The sequence below is a fragment of the Numida meleagris genome, chromosome 1 (genome assembly GCF_002078875.1).
Source record: "Numida meleagris isolate 19003 breed g44 Domestic line chromosome 1, NumMel1.0, whole genome shotgun sequence".
NCBI classification, from domain to species: domain Eukaryota; kingdom Metazoa; phylum Chordata; class Aves; order Galliformes; family Numididae; genus Numida; species Numida meleagris.
In genome coordinates, this window is record NC_034409.1 from 2,774,726 (window position 1) to 2,792,520 (window position 17,795).

At 45.5% G+C, this 17,795-nt stretch overlaps 1 protein-coding gene across 5 annotated transcripts in view; it reads left to right on the forward strand.

The window, feature by feature from the left end:
• PLXNA4 (plexin A4) overlaps window positions 1-17,795 on the forward strand; it is a 468,858-nt gene that overhangs the window by 430,122 nt on the left and 20,941 nt on the right. For all 5 annotated transcript variants that reach the window (XM_021384299.1, XM_021384300.1, XM_021384302.1 and 2 more), the window contains 4 exons: window positions 7,133-7,236; window positions 10,116-10,215; window positions 12,396-12,586; window positions 15,870-16,039. In XM_021384299.1, coding sequence (XP_021239974.1) covers window positions 7,133-7,236; window positions 10,116-10,215; window positions 12,396-12,586; window positions 15,870-16,039 — 565 coding nt within the window. The remainder of the gene's footprint in view (window positions 1-7,132; window positions 7,237-10,115; window positions 10,216-12,395; window positions 12,587-15,869; window positions 16,040-17,795) is intronic.

The following is a 17,795-nucleotide window of genomic DNA, read 5'->3' on the forward strand; positions in this document are numbered from 1 at the left end:
CTCCTGACAGAAATTGCAGCAAGATTCCTGCTCGTGAAAGGCAGTTAGAATAATGAAACGAGCTGCCAACACCAGCAGCAGTAAAGAACAGATCATATATTTCATCAAGAAAGGACCCAAGGTGATTTTGGAGCTGCTGTGAGTCAGCATTGAGGGCAAGGGTGAGCATCCAGCCAGGCAGAGTGCCAGGGCACAGGAGATGGGACTATTGGGATTGACAACCAAATCTATTGACCTGTCTGGTGCTGGAAGGTGACCACAGGGCCCATTAGGTTTGAGTCTCAGGCTGGGTGTGGGTGGCAAGTGGCTTGTTCTGCTGTGGGGATGAATGTTGCTTCCATACTCAGAGGCATGGATTTGTACCTGTGTATTGCAGTTGTGAGGGATAAACTGGAGTGCACAGATTTTTATTGCGGCTCTGACAGCTGAGAGGTACAGAGCAGTGTGTGGAGGGGGTTCTAACTAAAGCCTGACAATTCTGCATCCAGGGCTTTGCTGCTACAAGTAATTTTGGTATTCTGAGTGATGCCGAGGACCAGAAAGTGTGTGCAGACCCTAGCAGAAGGGCTGAATGCAGTCTTGTCCACATTGACAGGAGATTGCTTAATGAGCAGCTGTTTGGCCAATAGCATTGATGATGTAGTTGGTAGTAATAATAATAATAATTTTATGTTTAATGATAAGTATTATATAGAAAGATACAGATAGAGAAAAAAACAACGCAAACCATGTTCTCATCTAGGAGAAGAGTCCTGCCAGCAGCAATATAGTTGCAGGCTCCCTTATCACAGCAGTTAATAAGGTGGGAGGAGCAGGGCTGGCAAGAGGATATGCACATCCAGCCACAGCTCCAGCCCATCCTCTTTGAGGAAAAGGTGCTTATTGGCACCTGGCATCCTTCAGTGACAATAAAAGCAGCATTGGGAGAGCAGAAGGCAGTGCTGGGCATTAGGGAGCAGCACAGAGCTCTCAGCATCAGCCTGCCCCAGGCTGAATACTCAGAACTGAGGAGGTGGCTGGATCAGCCCCTCCAGTGCATGCTAAGCAGTGGGTCAGAGCAGATGATTATCATCTGGCCTTGAAATCAATGATTTTCTAAAGAGCAACACTGTTTTCTATTGCAATCACAATTTCCTAGGCTTTCTGACCGTACTAAGGCCAGATTGCTCACATGAAGAAAGGAAACAAGCTAATGAGTTATTTTGAGTTGTTAAATGCAGGGTAGCTGCAGGCAGAGTGACTCGTATGTGTCGCAAATGTCATAATGTTTTGCAGTTACCCAGACAACTCATGGAGGGGGTTGTCAGCTGAAAGCATTTATTTTGGACACCCTGAGGTTACATTTTAGTCCAAAATCCAAATTGCAGCCCTCAAAGTAAAGGCTTCTTTCTACCGCGGCTATTTTTGTTATTATTGTTTTTTAAAGCCCTCGCCATAAATAAAATATTCCCCATCTTTGGGAAAACGTCAGGGTGTGGGAATCACAAAACAAAAATTTGGCTCCATGCTGAGGCATTCACTCTTCCCTGAGCCTTTTGAAAGGGACCGCTGAGGTGGGGGCAGTTGGGTTGAGTGCCCTGCACACTCAGTGGTGCTGGCTCAGCCTCACCGTGGGCCATGTCAGGGCAAACTGTCAGTGCTTCACCTGCGTGCAGCACTGAGGTGATGGGTTTAACATCTAGGAACTATTTACACAGAGTACAACTAAATCATATGTACAGTAAGGCAGAGAACCGGACAGGCTCGAGAGCTGGGCACAGAGGAACCTTGCGAGGTTCAACAAGGGCAAGTGTAGAGTCCAGCACCTGGAGAGGAATAACTGCACGTGTCTGTAAAGTTAGAGGCTGACCTGCTGGAAAGGAGCTCTGCAGAGAAGAACCTGGGCATCCTGGTGGACAACAGACTGGCCATGAGCCAGCAGTGTGCCCTTGTGGCCAAGAAGGCCAATGGCATCCTGGGACACATTCAAAAGAGCACGGCCAGCAGGGTGAGAGAGGGGATCCTCCCCCTCTACTCTGGCCTGCTGAGGCCACATCTGGAATATCATGTGCAGTTCTGGGCTCCCCAGTTCACAAAAGACAGAGATCTTCTAGAAAGAGTCCGGCAGAGGGCCACAAAGATGGTGAGGGGCCTGGAGCATCTCTCGTATGAGAAAGGCTGAGAGATCTGGGACTGTTCAACCTGGAGAAGATTGAGAGGGGATCTTATGACTCTTTATAAATATCTAAAGGGTGGGAGTCATGCGGATGGGGCCAGACTCTTGTCAGCAGTGCCCAGCAATAGGACAAGGAGTAACAGGCACAAACTGGAGCACAGGAAGTTCTATACAAACATGAGAAAAATGTTCTTTGAGGGTGACAGAGCACTGGAACAGGCTGCCCAAAGAGGCTGTGGAGTCCCTTCTATGGAGATATTCTGAACCCACCTGGATGCCTTCCTGTGTGACCTGCTGTAGGGAACCTGCTTTAGCAGGGGGATTGGACTCGATGATCTCTAGAGGTCCCTTCCAACCCCTACAGTTCTGTGATTCTGCAACTATATGCAGAATTATGTATACAGGTTGGAATATTTCATGTCTCCATCTGTTCTGATATAAACTTTTTCTTTCCAACCATGGCAGTCCTTTTCCATGTTAGAAGCAGAGTTGAGTTTCTGCTCTTTTCCTAGAGGTCATCACTTAACTGGACACTTCCTTGATTTTTGTTTCCCACACATCTGGTTGTACTGGAGCACATAGCATAGAGGCAAAAGGTTTTTTGCTTCTGTTTCTTATGCTAATCTGTGTCTTACTTGGAATTTATTGGGAAATGATAAAATACTCCTGGGACTGGAAGACTAAAAGCAGCCCACCCTGGGCTCTTCAGCCAAATCCATCATGAGCACAAGCGATCATGAAAAAGGCATCAAGCATGGGTAAGCTAGATGCATATGTTCCCTTTTCCATCATTGTACACAGCCACAAATCTTTTCATAGCCTTTCAAATCAGACTTAAGGTCTGTAGGAAAAGGGTGTGAAGCACAGTGGAGTGTGCACAGATAACCAAAATGAACTGTGTGCATTGTGACCTACAAATGCTCACAGAGGATAGGGTAACTGATGATGACTAGCTCAGAAGAAGACATCTGGAGTGAGAGGAGAGGTCTTCCAGCTCTGCCTGTTTCAGTTGCCCCTGAAAAATCTTCTCTGTGCTGCTCTTTTCTCTGTTGTTCACTGGGCATCTTTGTGGTGACCAGCATCAGAGAGCAGGCACAAAGGAGGTGCAACATCTTCTGTAAGATCTGAGGTGCAGGAGGACATCCCCCCCTCTCCCACCTCCTAGTAGACTCATCCCTTAGCAAGGCATTGCTACTGCTCAAACAAGCTCCTCTTCATCAGTGTCCCCTGGAATTTCCCCTTTTCCGAGTCAAGTTGAACAGAAAGGTTGTTTCTTAAGGAAAAAAAAAAAAAGAAGAAAAGAAAAAAAAAAAAAAAGAAGTAATTCCTGCGTGCAATAAAAAGATACACTATCTGCTGAATGAAATATAAAGGCTTCACAGCAGCTGTCTCCTGAGTTTGCATTTACCACTGCTCCTGATTGGAAGGCTTGATAAAGATAATGGGATTTTTACCTCCCTCCCCCTCTCTCCAGAAGGTGGACGTGTAACAAATTGGATTGGAGTGTGTCTCTCCTTTGTGCCGGCTCACAGAGGAGTGGGCAGATCTGATGAGAGAGGGGACGGGGTGCTGCCAGCGAGGACAAAGCTAACAGTTTTCACTTAGTGCTGTGAATATGGATGTCAGGGTCACCTTTTCCTTCTTTTGTGCCCTCCCAGCTTGTTCCTCTGCATCACAGAATCACAGAATTGTTTGGGTTGGAAGAGACTCTTAAAGGTCATCTAGTCCAACTCCCCTGCAATGAGCAGGGGCACCTACAGCTAGAACAGGGACATCTACTGTGGTGCTTCCAGCCACCACATTTCTTTGCAGATTGCTCTGTGGCCACCCATCAGTAGGGAAGAGGAGCATATAGCACTGCTCTGAGGTTCGAAAAAGTTGGGGATTCTTTCCCTGTTATTGCTCAGATTCGTGAGGAAGTGCTTTGTATTTGGCCTGGGCAAATGGGCTATGAAGCTGGAGCAAGATGCTCTGGGCCTGCCCTGCAGAATTCTTGGCCCCTTGTCTTGCTCATGAATGGGTCTTGTGCAAAGTCAGTGTGGTCCTTCCTCTTCTCCACATGGCCCATTTTTTTATGAAGGCTGAGGGGAAGGACTTGGTAATCACCTGTGCTTGTATGGGAGTATAGGGGACCCAAGATATACATAGAAGACACAGTCCTATGGTTCCCCAAATGTCCCCAGAGCAAAGGGAAAGCTTCTGCTGCTGTGAGGACCCTGTTCAGCCCTCAAGTGTGGAGAAACAGAATGAGGAAAGGTATGCCTACCTTTCGTATCAGAGCCAAGTGCAACTCTGAGAACCCATGAATTCTTCCCCAAACACTGTGTGAGTGTGTGTCCTTCCCCAAAGATGAGTGAAGAAAGAGGACCGTGGCAACATGCCGAGGCATGATTGAGCAGGGTCAAAGAGACACCATGGGGGTTAAAGAAAGGCATTCAAGAGACACACTCTGTGACAGCAGAAGAGAATCGTAGAATCACAGAATGGCTTAGGTTGGAGGGGTCCTTAAAGATCATCTAGTTCCAACCCCTCTCCCATGGGCAGGGTTGTCCCCTGCCAGATCAGGCTGCCCAGAGCCCCATCCAACCTGGCCTTGAATGCCTCCAGGCATGGGGCCTCCACAACTTCTCTGTGGAGCCTGAGCCAGTGCCTCACCACCTTCTGAATAAAAAACTTCTTCCTAACATCTAGCCTAAATCTCTAACCCTCTTCTAGTTTAAGGCCATTCCCCCTTGTACTATCACAAGAGGCTTCAGTATACCCTTCAGAACGCTTTATAAAAGAACCATGTCCCGGCCCAGCTCGGACTTAAATATTTTGTGCTCTTCCAGGCAATGTATGTGATCTGTTATCTTCTGGAAATCTTGTCCAGGGGGCAGTGAACAGAGTGTATCACCCTCGGACATCACGAGGATGATATAGGTGAGGATCAGAGGAGCAGCAGTAAACGAAGGGCAGTTTAGTATCAGTGCTTAGCCAACGTAACCTTTGCTTACTCTCTCAGTGTCTCCAGCCAAAGTAACACCCAGGAATAAACAGAGCAGCTGACCTCTTCGTACTAATTTAAATGAATAATAAAGGCAAGGGCAGCTTTCCCAATACATTTTAATTATGTGATAAGAAAACTGCTGAAACCAAAGGAAATTTGCAATGGTCCTTGCATTTTTATATTAGGAGAAATAAGCAGGGGTGGCAGGTGATGTCTCCACATCCAAAAGTTCATTTTAATTAACTCCAGCAATTGAAAAGGCTTTCTGCTTAGGCTCTTGCTGTAGAGACTGTAGGTGTCTGGGTTACTGTGATTGAGGTGTGACAATCAAAAAGGAAGCTTTGGATGGTTGAGGTTGTCTGTGGTTAAGCCACAGCCTTGACTGGTGTCACAAAGCAGTGTTCCCTATCTCTCCTTTTGGTCCTGTCTACATGTTCCTTGCCTACAGGCAGGTTTGTGAGCACTCTTTGGGAAAAGCTGTGCCAATCCTCCACATGAAGCACCCTTCAAGGCATTTACAAAAGGTTGGAACATGCTGGAAAGTGATGGGGTGCTCTAGTACTGCAGAAGGAAAGAAACTCAGCATTTTGAGGTGGAAGCTAGAGAAATGGTATGGTCAGAAACTGGAACCCTTCTGCTCACGACATACTGCTGAAGTCTGGCAGAGTTCTGGTGTTGGTTCTGTCTCTGGCTCTGTTCACTGTTGTGCTTCTACTGTACCCAAAGCAAAGGGCTTCCAGCTCTCCGTCACTTCTGGACTTGAGTGGCAAGAAGTTTTGCCTGAGAACTGATTGAGACAAACTGGCCCCAGTAAAGGCTCTGGTACTGCACAGAGCCAGACACTGCTCTGCCCAGTGGAGCCTTGTCTCTGGCTGGGTCTTGGCAGTTAGACGTGTCATAGACTCAAAGAATCACAGGATCATAGGATCACAGAATGGTTGGAGTTGGAAGAGACCTTAAAGATCATCTAGTTCCAACCCCTCCACCATGGTCAGCTTTCCACTAGATCAGGTTGCTCAAAGCCCCTTCCACACTGGCCTTGAAGGGTTAGGACATCCACAGTTTCTCTGGGCAACCTGTTCCAGTTCCTCACCATCCTCATCGTAAAGAATTTCTTCCTAATATCTAATGTAAGTCTACTCTCTTCTAAGTCAAAAGTTATTACCCCTTGTCCTACCACTAGCACTCCCTGATGAAGAGTCCCTCCCCAGCTATCCTGTCAGCCCTCTGTAGATACTGGAAGGTACCATAATGTCTGTGTCTCTGCTTTTTAATGAAAGTGGGCCAGTGACTAATTTCTATCCCTGATGCAAGTGCCATTCATTTGCTCGTGTCACACTGACAGCTAACCTGCAAAGGGCAAGTGGATTTTGAAAACAGTGACAATGAAGAAAGAACAGCGCCAGGGAGTGAACTAGAAGTTAAGCACTGTGAATAATCAGAGTGCTAAAGCACCAGGATTTGCTCTATTCAGCTCTGCAGTTGGAACAACAACTCTGTGGTCATTGCCTTATTTATCTGTATCACCTTTCGCCACTGTGTGTTGCTGTGCAATGGCCTTGGATCTCTCATGTCTGTAGGCAACTGCTCTATGTTCTCTGCATGATTCAGTGCCACTCTTTAAAGGGCTGACTGTTTCTTGTGCAATAGTAGCTTTGTGACAGCAACATTATTTTATCTAAATAAACTGGTCTGGTTAACTTAGGACTTGACTGTGAACTTTGCCACATGGCTATTTTTGCATAGCTCATGAACCATTTATGTGAACCTGTCACGATTCATCTTTGCACTCTTTCCCTCTCTCATGGGCTCTGGACGTTATGCATTCACACATCATACATGGTTGGAGGCATCTGACAGAATGTAATGACCACAACTGATGTGGTGGTACAGGTGTGCACGTGTCACCACACAGGTTATGAGCACAGGGATTTCAAGGCTCTGAGGGCTCTGCTGAGCAGCATTCAATGTCCTTGTTCTCCTTGCAGAGTGGCGGCAGGCAAGTGGGGCAAGGATGATCCTCCAGGACGAAGACATCACAACCAAGATAGAGAATGACTGGAAAAGACTCAACACGCTGGCACACTATCAGGTAATTCTGGGAGAGGATGGGTTAGAAGGTAAATTAGTCAAGAAGGTGAAAAGTAGAAGGGTAAAGTGTTGTTCTCCAAGATGCAGAGCTAAGCAGTTATTGAGTGGGCAATAACTGAACAGAGCTTCTGTTGAGTACATTCATCCCACTCCTTGTAGAAGCATCATTAGAGATGAAGACAAGGGGAGAAATAAGTCTCTGTCTCTCTCGAACAAGAGGCAGTTCTGGTGAGCAAAGGTTGTAAAGAAATGTGTTTGTCAAGAGAACAACTTGAATTAACGTTTCTCATGTTGACAAACAGAAAACAAGCCTTTCTTTCCTCCTTTTCCCAATGCATCAAAGGCCTTGTAATGCTAGCAGAGTCCAGAAGGATGGAAAAGAGAAAAATAGAAGAGAAGAAGATTTATTGTCTGAAAAAGGAGGAGAAAAGCAGAGAGAGAGAGAGAGAGAGCAGTGCAGTGGAGATGACACTGCCTTAGGATCCCTTGGTTTAATCCCTGTGTGACTTGCCTTAAGACAAGGTTTCTCTTCATCTCTGCATAACCTTGAGATCCATGAGAAAGGGCTAAAGATGTCCAAATATATCATATGTAAGTGTTAGATTTAATGAAAATGGAGTTTTGGTCAAAGGGTCCCTCCAGTCCTTTCGACTCCTGCAAATAAATAAATAAATAGATAAAATAAACCAACTTGTTAAGTTTAATCCGATGCTGACAGTTTTGTCATTTCTTTAATCACACCTCAGCAGTATGTGTTTCATAACAAGATATCTTTTTCATTTAAGGGCTGACCTGAGGAGGCAGTAGGCAATCATTTGAAAAAGGAACAAAACTTTTCACTTCAGATTGACTGAAGGATTGCTGGCTGACTCCAGAAGACACTGTATTTTATTTTATTTTTTTGCAAGAGGGAAGGGCTTCTATTTCATTTCTTCAACAGACCAAGTATAATGTTCTCCCCCTTATGTGCTTTTTCCTGTTGTTTGCTTCAGGCAGTGAGCTCCCAGGTCTGTGGATGAATAGGGGCAGAATAGGTCTGCAGCTGCTGGGGATTTGAGCTCTGCATTGCTTAACCTGGGGCACTTACTGATATTTCTGCTGCCTCAGTTTCCCCGTATACAGTGTGAGGCTGAAACTACAAAAAGCCTGTAATTGCCTTCCACAATTGCTGAAGGGCTATTTAATTAGCTTCTGCAGTGCTTTGAAGATCAAAAACTCCATGCAAGTGCTAATTATTATTATTACACAGACAAGAGTTAGAAGTTGTTAGCATTTTTTTTTCACCTATCTCCTTTTTCTGATGTCTTATTTATCACAGATATTCCTGATATGGCTCCTCTGAGCCACTGGCTTGTTAACATTTCTGATAAAGGACCCACATGAATCTCTTAGCTGTAGAAATGGAAAGCCTGGCTCATTTCTGAAGGCTCTGCTTTCTATTGGAACACTATCCCATGACATCCTGCAGCACAGCCTCTCCACCCCTGCTGCTTTCCTCCAGCTGAGTTCCTCTGAAACAGCAAAGTGAAAGAGTTCATGGTGGTCAGTTCTACCCAGCAGTGCATTTGTTGCCTAGAAAGGGGAGACTGTGCACTGAGAGGTTGACAGGATGAGTTGGAGTGGAAAATGTAGATATCTTCATCGAAGCCAAGTGTCTAGATACTACCTGCAATCAAGGTGGGAGGAGCAGAAAATTTCACCTCAATTTTCCTATCCTTACGAGGCATGCCATCCTTGACGTTTTTTTTTCCTGCACCTACTTATTTCTCTCTACTTGTGGTGACTAGCACAGCTGCAGGAGTCTACACTGCAGTTGTCTTCAAGGAAAGACTATGAACCCTGGTGTTGATTTTTACTCTTCACTCTCAGAAAATTGTCTAGAGCACTGGACAATCACCTCCATACCAGCTGTGTCATCTTTGATAATGTCGTCTCTTTTAGGAAAAAGCACTTTAAATAGTTTAACCATGAAGCAGCACTCCAAATCGTAATTCCTAAGGTAGTAGATAAGATGTGAACTCTTCTCGTTCCTGACACAACTGAAGGTTTAACTTAAATTTGGACCTAACATAGGAGCCCACCTTCTTTCACCTCTCCCTTCATCATCAAATACTCTTCTGTGAACATCTCAGCAGCACCTCAGTAAGGCTGATCCCTGTACTCATGTCAGTTCAGGTAGGAATGGCTGATTTGGAGAAATTTCCTTCACTTGGGAAATGAAATGGTGTAAGAACAACTTGCGTTTGTGATTTGGATATCTAGAGATCCTCGAACTCTGATAGCTCTTGGTCTAAAAGCGTTCTGTAGCATCCAACCTTAACCTAAACTCTCCAGTCTGCTTTTGCTCACGGGAAATGCGATTTCCAGTGTCTTTTCCAGTGTCACAGTCCTGCTCATTCATTAGCTTAGCTCTCAGGTGATTCTCTACTGTGAAAAATGACCCTATAGTAGCTGCAACCTTTCTTGAAGTAATACTGTGTTTACAAGTCAATCACTTCACAACTGTGTATGAAGACAAGTTATTTTATTTTACTCACCCCCCCATCCTGCACAACAGCTTCCTCATGAAGAACCTACTGTCTGGTCAATGCAAAGACTCACATTGTCATCACTGGGCTTTATCCCAGGACAGTCTGCTTTGTCACCTGATGCCCGAGTCCAGGCTCGTAGGGGTATAACAGGAGATTTTATCACTTTTTTTGTTGTCGTGGTTGTTGTTGTTAACAAACCCTTTGAAGAGAACACTTGAAGCTTTGGTAGAAAAATTACTGTCTTGCCTGCAGTGACATGGGTTTATGGCTCAATTTCTGCAATTTGAATTCGTGCTGTCCTTGGCATGCTCCTCAGAAGCCTATTAACAAAGTCCATTTTTCTCTACAGGTGCCAGATGGATCTGTGGTAGCTTTAGTCTCCAAGCAAGTCACTGCCTACAATGCAGTCAACAATTCCACAGTCTCCCGGACCTCAGCCAGCAAATATGGTAAGGACCTGTATGCTGGTATGGATCAAGAGAGCACTGCAGGAGAGATCTCAGACATTGTGGTGGTCACAAGACGCTGAGCAGCAGCAACAAAAATGATAGGCAGATGAACAGTTGACATGATTGCTTGGTGGATGGCAGAAGGAAGGGGTTTAGTCATCTAAAACTTTGGCATCTGGTCCAAGCTGTTGAGCCAAGTGGCTGGAATACTCTTGGGAAGTACCTCTCCTCTCCTATTAGATAATGGAGGAGCCTAAATAATTAACAGTCTACATTTCAGATCACTGTGGTCAGATGGGATGTATCTAACTCCTAGAGTTTTCAGAGGGAGAGGCAAGGGAGAAGCACTGCGTGGCATAAGAGCTCAGTTATTTTGGTAGGAAAGGTCTGTTGTGAAGAATCTGTGGCACAGATTAGAGGCCTCTGGGACTAGAAACAGCCAAGACCTACAGAGGGCATTGCTTGCATACTGTTATATTTCAGTGTGGGTATTGTGTGTCTCATTCTGCTATTTTATTATCCCAAGGGAATTTACACCTGGAATCATAGTAAAAATGGCTTACTGAGGTCATTTATCAGCATATCTCAGAGCAGTGCACTGTTCTTCCCACTTTTCACATGAGACAACTGAGAATGAGAGAGCGGTAACCCCAGGATGTTATGATGGCATGGAAGGGCAAAGCAAAATGTCTCTAATGTGCAACCAGAGTGCTGCAAAACAGCCCTCTATCCATGATGCAGTTAGCATATCAGTTTCTTATTTTTTTTCTTTATGTATGAAGGCATCTCTGATCCTGCTAATTCCCTTTAGCTTGAGGGAAAGTACGGCTACTCAATGTCCAGAGGAACCCCCTGCCTCTTTCTCCAAGGACATAAGCAATCCACCAGACCTTATTAATATTCATCCGGTTTGCCATGTTGTTGCAATTACTGAAAGACACAGTGACCTTTGAAAAGGAAGACTTAAGGGGGGTTAATTTCTCTTGGATTTCTTTAATTCTTCTGCCGTTTGATTTTTCAGGGGGAGGGTGTGAGGAAGAATACAAGGGGGGAAGAAGATGTAGTGGGTCACAAGTGATTGTTAATTGCAATTAAGTAAACAGCATCTAGAGAGAAAAAGGATATTCCATCTAATAATTAATATGTAGAGAATGGGAGTGCATTAATAAGGTTGATTCGGATCTTGCAGTGGAAAGGTGCAACACTCTTCTGTTAATCATGGTCGGAAAAGACTCAATCTGTAGCACTGCTGGTAGGTCAGGGGGAGGGGAATGCCTTATGGCATCACTCAGGGGCAAAGGGAAGTACTGTCTGTAGGGTAAAGGTGTCCTTGGGAAGGTAATATGTGTGCCCCCCTTGGAGTTGTGATTTACTTTCTGTCAAAACAAGACTTTGAAGCAGAGACGGAAGAGAATAGTTGGGTAGGAGTTATTGGGTAGCTTTGTTGCCAAAGGAGAAAATGGAAGCAGCTCCTCCAGAGTTTGGTGTTGAGGAAATAGGCAAGAAGTCATGTTGGCTGCATCAGTATTCTTATGCAAAAAAGCCCATGGTCTGTTCTCTGACCACAAGGCCAGGAAGCTTGGTCAGGTATGGCTATCAACCACACAGGTATAAAACAAATAGAACTTGTCCCTATTTGCTGCCATGAGTAGTTGGCACTGTTCCCTGAATTTGTCCTGGGCAGTACTGACTCTAGTAGTGCTACTTGTCTAAGGCCACAGGTTTGAAAGGGAACACAATAAGAAGTGAAGAGCATAGGCAACTGAAAGTCAGTGTACGAGCCTCATTTAATTTACAGACATTACCATCATGTCCTGCTTGGCTCATATCCCTTGTTTTTGCTGAGCAAATCACTCAGCCGTGCTTTGATAACAAGGCCTGATCCGTACACCAGTTCTGGGATCTTTTGTGGCTCACGCTGTAGTTCCACCACATTGGTCAATGGACATTTATTTATATAGAAATATAGAGCTCACAAGAGGAGGGACACTGCAGTACTCATACAGCAATATGCACATCCCATTCGTATATCAAATGACAGAGGAACCAGTACTAAAACCAGGCAGCAGAAAGAGGTCGTCTTCTTGACCCTCTGATGAGAAAGCGTATCTCCTTGCTGAAACCCATTGATTTCAGTGCAAGTGCTGATAGGGCTGAGACACGTGCATCTCTCTTTGCAGAAAACATGATCCGTTACACAGGCAGCCCAGACAGCCTCCGCTCCCGCACGCCCATGATCACTCCTGACCTTGAAAGTGGAGTCAAGATGTGGCACTTGGTGAAGAACCACGAACATGGCGACCAAAAAGAGGGCGACCGGGGCAGCAAGATGGTTTCTGAGATCTACCTGACAAGGCTACTCGCCACCAAGGTATATGGAGGGAGTGGGGACAAGGGTGAGGAACGGGCTTTTTAGAAAGGCTGCAGTGTGTGCTGATGATTCGGAAGGGATTTGACTGTGATGAGGCTCATAGATGGCCAACTCCAGAGAGATCAAACAGTTAGATGCTCGTGGCTGTAAAGGAAAAAAGGGTAGATTTAGGTTAGAAGTTAAGAAGAAATTCTTTACTCAGAGTGATAAGGCTCTGGAACAGGTTGCCCGGGGAAGTTGCCCCATCCATGGATGCATTGAAGCCCAGGTTGGATGGGACCCTGGACAACCTGATCTGGTGAGATGGCAATTCTGCCCATGGCAGGGGAGGTGGAACTAGATGATCTTTAAGGTCCCTTCCAACCTAAGCTATTCTGTGATACTATGATTCTACGAAGCTATGATTCTGTGATTCTCATCCCTATTCAGACATGGAAAGCTTGTGCAGTCTAAAGAGAAAATAGAGAATAAATCAAGCAGGGACAGAGCAGGGATACCCTGAACTGAATCTCCATATACAGCTCACACATCACAGCTGGATCATGGCAGGTCTCTGCAGAGAGGGCAAGGACTACACACTCTGAAGACTTAACCCTAGTGCTGTTTTCTGCAGACCCAGTTCATCCTGCATGTTGTGATCTGTCTAGCTTTGCTTTCCCAGAGCAGCATTATTTGAGTGTTGGCAAGTTCTCCACCTAACTCCTCTCTAAAGGCCCTATGAGAATATGGGCAGAAGCAGTTGTCTGATTTTGTATCTGTCTGCTGTTCCACCCCATGGATCTCTCGGTGGTGGTGCTCTCCTTGGAGAAGCCTCCATTAATAGTGAGGGTGCAGTGCTTCTCTTTTGCATCCCAGAAGGAACCAGGGCAGGTGTGGAGGCAGGCATTTAGTCAGACAGATCCCTCTGCAGTCCTGCAATCCTCTTGCAGTGCAGTGCACCTCTATGCCCAAATTTCTCTGACACGTGAGTTATCTCGATGCATCCCAGAAGTGGAGACTGCAGCTGTGGCTCAGGTGTGGCTAATCAGAGCGTTATCTCACCCCATTCTGAACAGGATTAAACCGAGCAGCAATCAGACAGCCCAATCTTCCTTCCTTCTCTAAAGTTTTGACTATTATCATTTCCTGTCAGGGCGTCAACAGGCACAAACACGATTACATTTATTCATGCAAATACCATCTGAGTTTGCCCATCTGGCAAGTCTCCATTACATGTGTAAGTCCTACCATAAGTTTTACCTGCACGTTTTTTCTTCAGCGTGTGGTGTCTGTCTCTCCCCTCTGCCTCTCTCCAGCTCTATGTTGCAATGGGATTCGAAGTACTTAGATGGATCACACAACATAGCAAGAAAATGATGATCCCCGGGGCCTGAGACCCAGATTAAACCAGTGATCACTGGACCGGTGCTGATGCATGCTGTCTGGGGATATGTCCCCTACTCTAACACTGAAGCACTTTTGCTTTATTCCGGTTCACAAACTCACCACTTGCTTTTTTTTTTTCTTTTTTTCTATAAAGATGGCTGGAGAACAGCTGCAAAACTTGCACAGCCACAGAGAGAGCAGAAAGGCTGGTGGTTTATGGTTTCCCGTCTTGGGCTGAGCAATTTTCTATCATCATCATGACCATTTGAGGGAGGGTAAGAGGAGAGAGACCAATTGCTGGTAATACAATCCCAGGGAACACTTAGTTAAACTGACAGTGATTTTTATTCTAGGAAATCCCTGACCTCTGAGACCTAGAGTCTCTCTCCTAAAAGCTTCAGAGGTTTTCTTTGCATTTGTGTGGGTGAGCATGTAGAGAACTAATTCCCTCTGGAAAGTGAACCTGAGGGCAGCTCTTCGATGTCAGAGCAACAAGATTTCCCCTCGGGGGCCCTTTCTGAGTCAGAGATGCTGTGGGGCTTTATTCACCCTGTAGGAGTTCACACAAGCAAAAGGCACCTCTGTTTGTTTCCCAAAGAATAAATGAAGTGGTGAATCAGCAAGAGACACCAGCTTTCTAATTAAGCATTTGTTAATGCTATGTAAACTTGAGCCACTCTGGTGGAACCTGGTGCTTCATTTCTAGTAAAAAGGAATTTCTTTCCTGGGTCTGCAGAGAAAGGGAAGGATTTTATTTTTCAGCTGAGGAAATTTTGCATATCAGGAAATGATTGTTGGTGGCATGACTGATTTTTGGTTATTTTGGCAACCATATGGTTTATTCACATATAAATGACTGTGCTGCTTTGGTGGCAGAATCAATCTTCACAGGCTACCTCAGCTCCTCAACTGCCCCTTTCTCCAGGCCTGGGCACCCTCTGCTATTCTAGCTCTTCGTGTCCTCAGTGGAGGTCAGCTGTTCACATCAGCTGGTCCAGCGTGGTTCTCCAAGCACAAGATCTGGAATTCTCCTCACAGAGGAGAATGAGGACATCATTGCAATCTCTGTAGCGGACATTATCACAGAATCACAGTTTCAGGGCTTGGAAGGGACCTCAAGAGACCATCAAGTCCAACCCCCCTGCAAAAGCAGGTGCCCTACAGTGGGTCACACAGGAAGGCATCCAAACAGGTCTCCATAGAAGAAGACTCCACAACGTCTCTGGGCAACCTGTTCCAGTGCTCCACAACCCTTAGGCCACCATTAGGTCTCTTTAGCAGTAACTGACATATCCGTGCATTGTTCTTAGAGCTTGACTTGGTCCCATGACAGTGCATGGTAAAAAACAAGTAATTAAGATGAAGTTTTTGATTTTTGGTACACTACTCACACAGACTGGACAGCCATCTTCTCCCGTCACTGTTGTCCTATTTGTCTCAGTAACAGCTTCTTCTCTTCTCTGCCTGACTTCTATTCCCAGTTTGAGAACAGGCCTGGAATGAAAGCCAGTATAGAAAATAGCTAGGTTTTGGCTCACATATGCATCAAGGCTGTTGAGTTTAGGATGCAGAGGAGATAAAATTCAGTGGGAACAAATGAGTGCCTTCCCATCACCATCCCACCTTGGGATGGGATAGGGTGTCCCACCGCATCTCAACCACCCTCCCTGGGTGTCAGTAACAGAGAGAATAAGTAATATCTTCACCATAAGTAACAGATCTTATGAAGATGCAGATGTCAGACATCTGGGTTGAAATTTCATCTCATGTCACATTTAATAGCTATTAAATGGCTCTTGCTTTTCAAGCATATTTCCTGAGTCTGATTTATAGATATACTCTATTTTCAGTGGGATACCAAATTTAAACATCCTCATAGTACTTGGTGTCTCATACTCTTCTCTCCTTCTCCCAACAGGGCACTCTCCAGAAATTTGTAGATGACCTCTTTGAGACCATCTTCAGCACAGCTCATCGCGGCAGTGCACTTCCCCTGGCTATCAAATATATGTTTGACTTCCTGGATGAGCAGGCTGACAAGCACAACATCCATGACCCCCATGTGCGGCATACTTGGAAGAGCAATTGGTGAGTGAGACAGCCTAGTACAGTCTGGTACCAGTCCTCGACTGGAAGGGGAAGAGTGGGACGTGTATTTCTGGGATATGGGTGATGGGGAAGATAAGGAACATGGGGTTCAGCATGCCAGTCTTCTCAAGCTAATGGAAATGTATCCAAAATCTAACGGATGTTCTCAAGAGTAGAGAACTTTGGTTACAGATCCCAGTTTTACTATTTTACATGGGGGTGGTAGTATTTCTGAATGACCTCATGAGAATATAGGAGGCAAAACTGTGAAGTGCTTAATTACAGTAGTGTTCAGGCCCATGGGGATCTCTGGGGATGCATAGGAGAGCGCTGCTGTCTTCTTCTGCCCTGGGTGTTTGAACTCCCACTACAGTCACTGGGGGCCTGCAGTTCCTTTTTGTTGCCTCCAGAGGCATCTAGTGCTGTCTGAGATGTTTTAAAGTGTACCAAAGGGAATATGCAGTGCCTACAGGAGAGGCTTGTGCCCTCCTGGGGTGTTAGATGGAGGCCAGAAAAGATACCTTAAAGCATCTCAAAAGGTGTTCAGTACTTAAAGAGTTTGGAGTTGCATGTAAGTCTTCAGCAAGTGACAAAGGTTGACGTTAGCCCTCTGCTCTATTCAGCAAGTAGCAACTCCTGACTGTACATGTAATGGGACAGCAGGGTAAAGTCAGTACTGGTGGAGAAAAGATCTTGGCAGCACCTCTCTGCTGAGTGTCCCTGTTGGAAAGAGTCCCCTGGGGAATTGTTCCCTCCCCTCTCTCTGTGCAAATACAGGGACTATGAAAGGAACAGCAGAGGAGAGCCATGGGGCTCCCAGCTCATGCATTTTTTCCTTTTACCAGCCATGCTGATGGCAGGTCGTCACAGCGCCGCGACATAAAAAAAGAAACCCCATGCACCAAAGAGGCTTTCAACTAATGAAACATTAGCATATTATTAACATTATCTGCAGCACTAATCTAAGGCTGATTGCAGCCACTCAGACTAAATGAGCAGGAGGTTTATTTAAGGGGGGAGGGGGGAAGGCAGAATGTGTATGTATTGCAGGGGGGGAGCAGGGGCAGTACGAAGAAATCTGTTCAATCAGATTAAATTAACTCTAAGTCACATCATGGGCTTCATTATTCCCAGCGAGGGACATCATCCCCCCAGTCCCCTCCCCACAGCCATACATGCGTGCAGTCTCTGCTTGTCCTCGCTCTGGCTGTACTTAGCATCCAAACAACCTCAGAATTTTGGCACAGTTCACTCATTCAGCTCTTCCCCTAAGAGATGAACCTCCATTCCCAGCCTAAAAGGCTTCCCTCCCACAACTCCCATTAGGTCTCACTGCCAGCATCTCCCGCTCCTGAACTTCTGTGCCCTCCCTAAACGAGGTTGGTTTGGCTGATGGGAATATCTGTGTGAGGCTTTCCTCACTGGCTGAAGATACCACATATTTGTTGAAGAAAACGTGGTACCATCTCTCTGTGAGGACACGCTAAAATGCCTGCTGTTACCTGAAGGGTATCAAATGTGGATATAAATTGTTTATGGTGGTATGAGCATGTGAGGGTAATGAGCAAATTGGAGGAACTTAGAATCTGAGGAATTCAGCCTGACTGTCGGCTGAATTTTTTATACTGAAGAGTTAATCATGTCTGGGAAAGTACAAATGTTAGAAGTTAGTGTACGAGTCTACCTAACATGAAGACAGAGAGACAACAGTTTGACTCTGATAATAATGACACGTCTCCGCTCCTAGGCCATGATC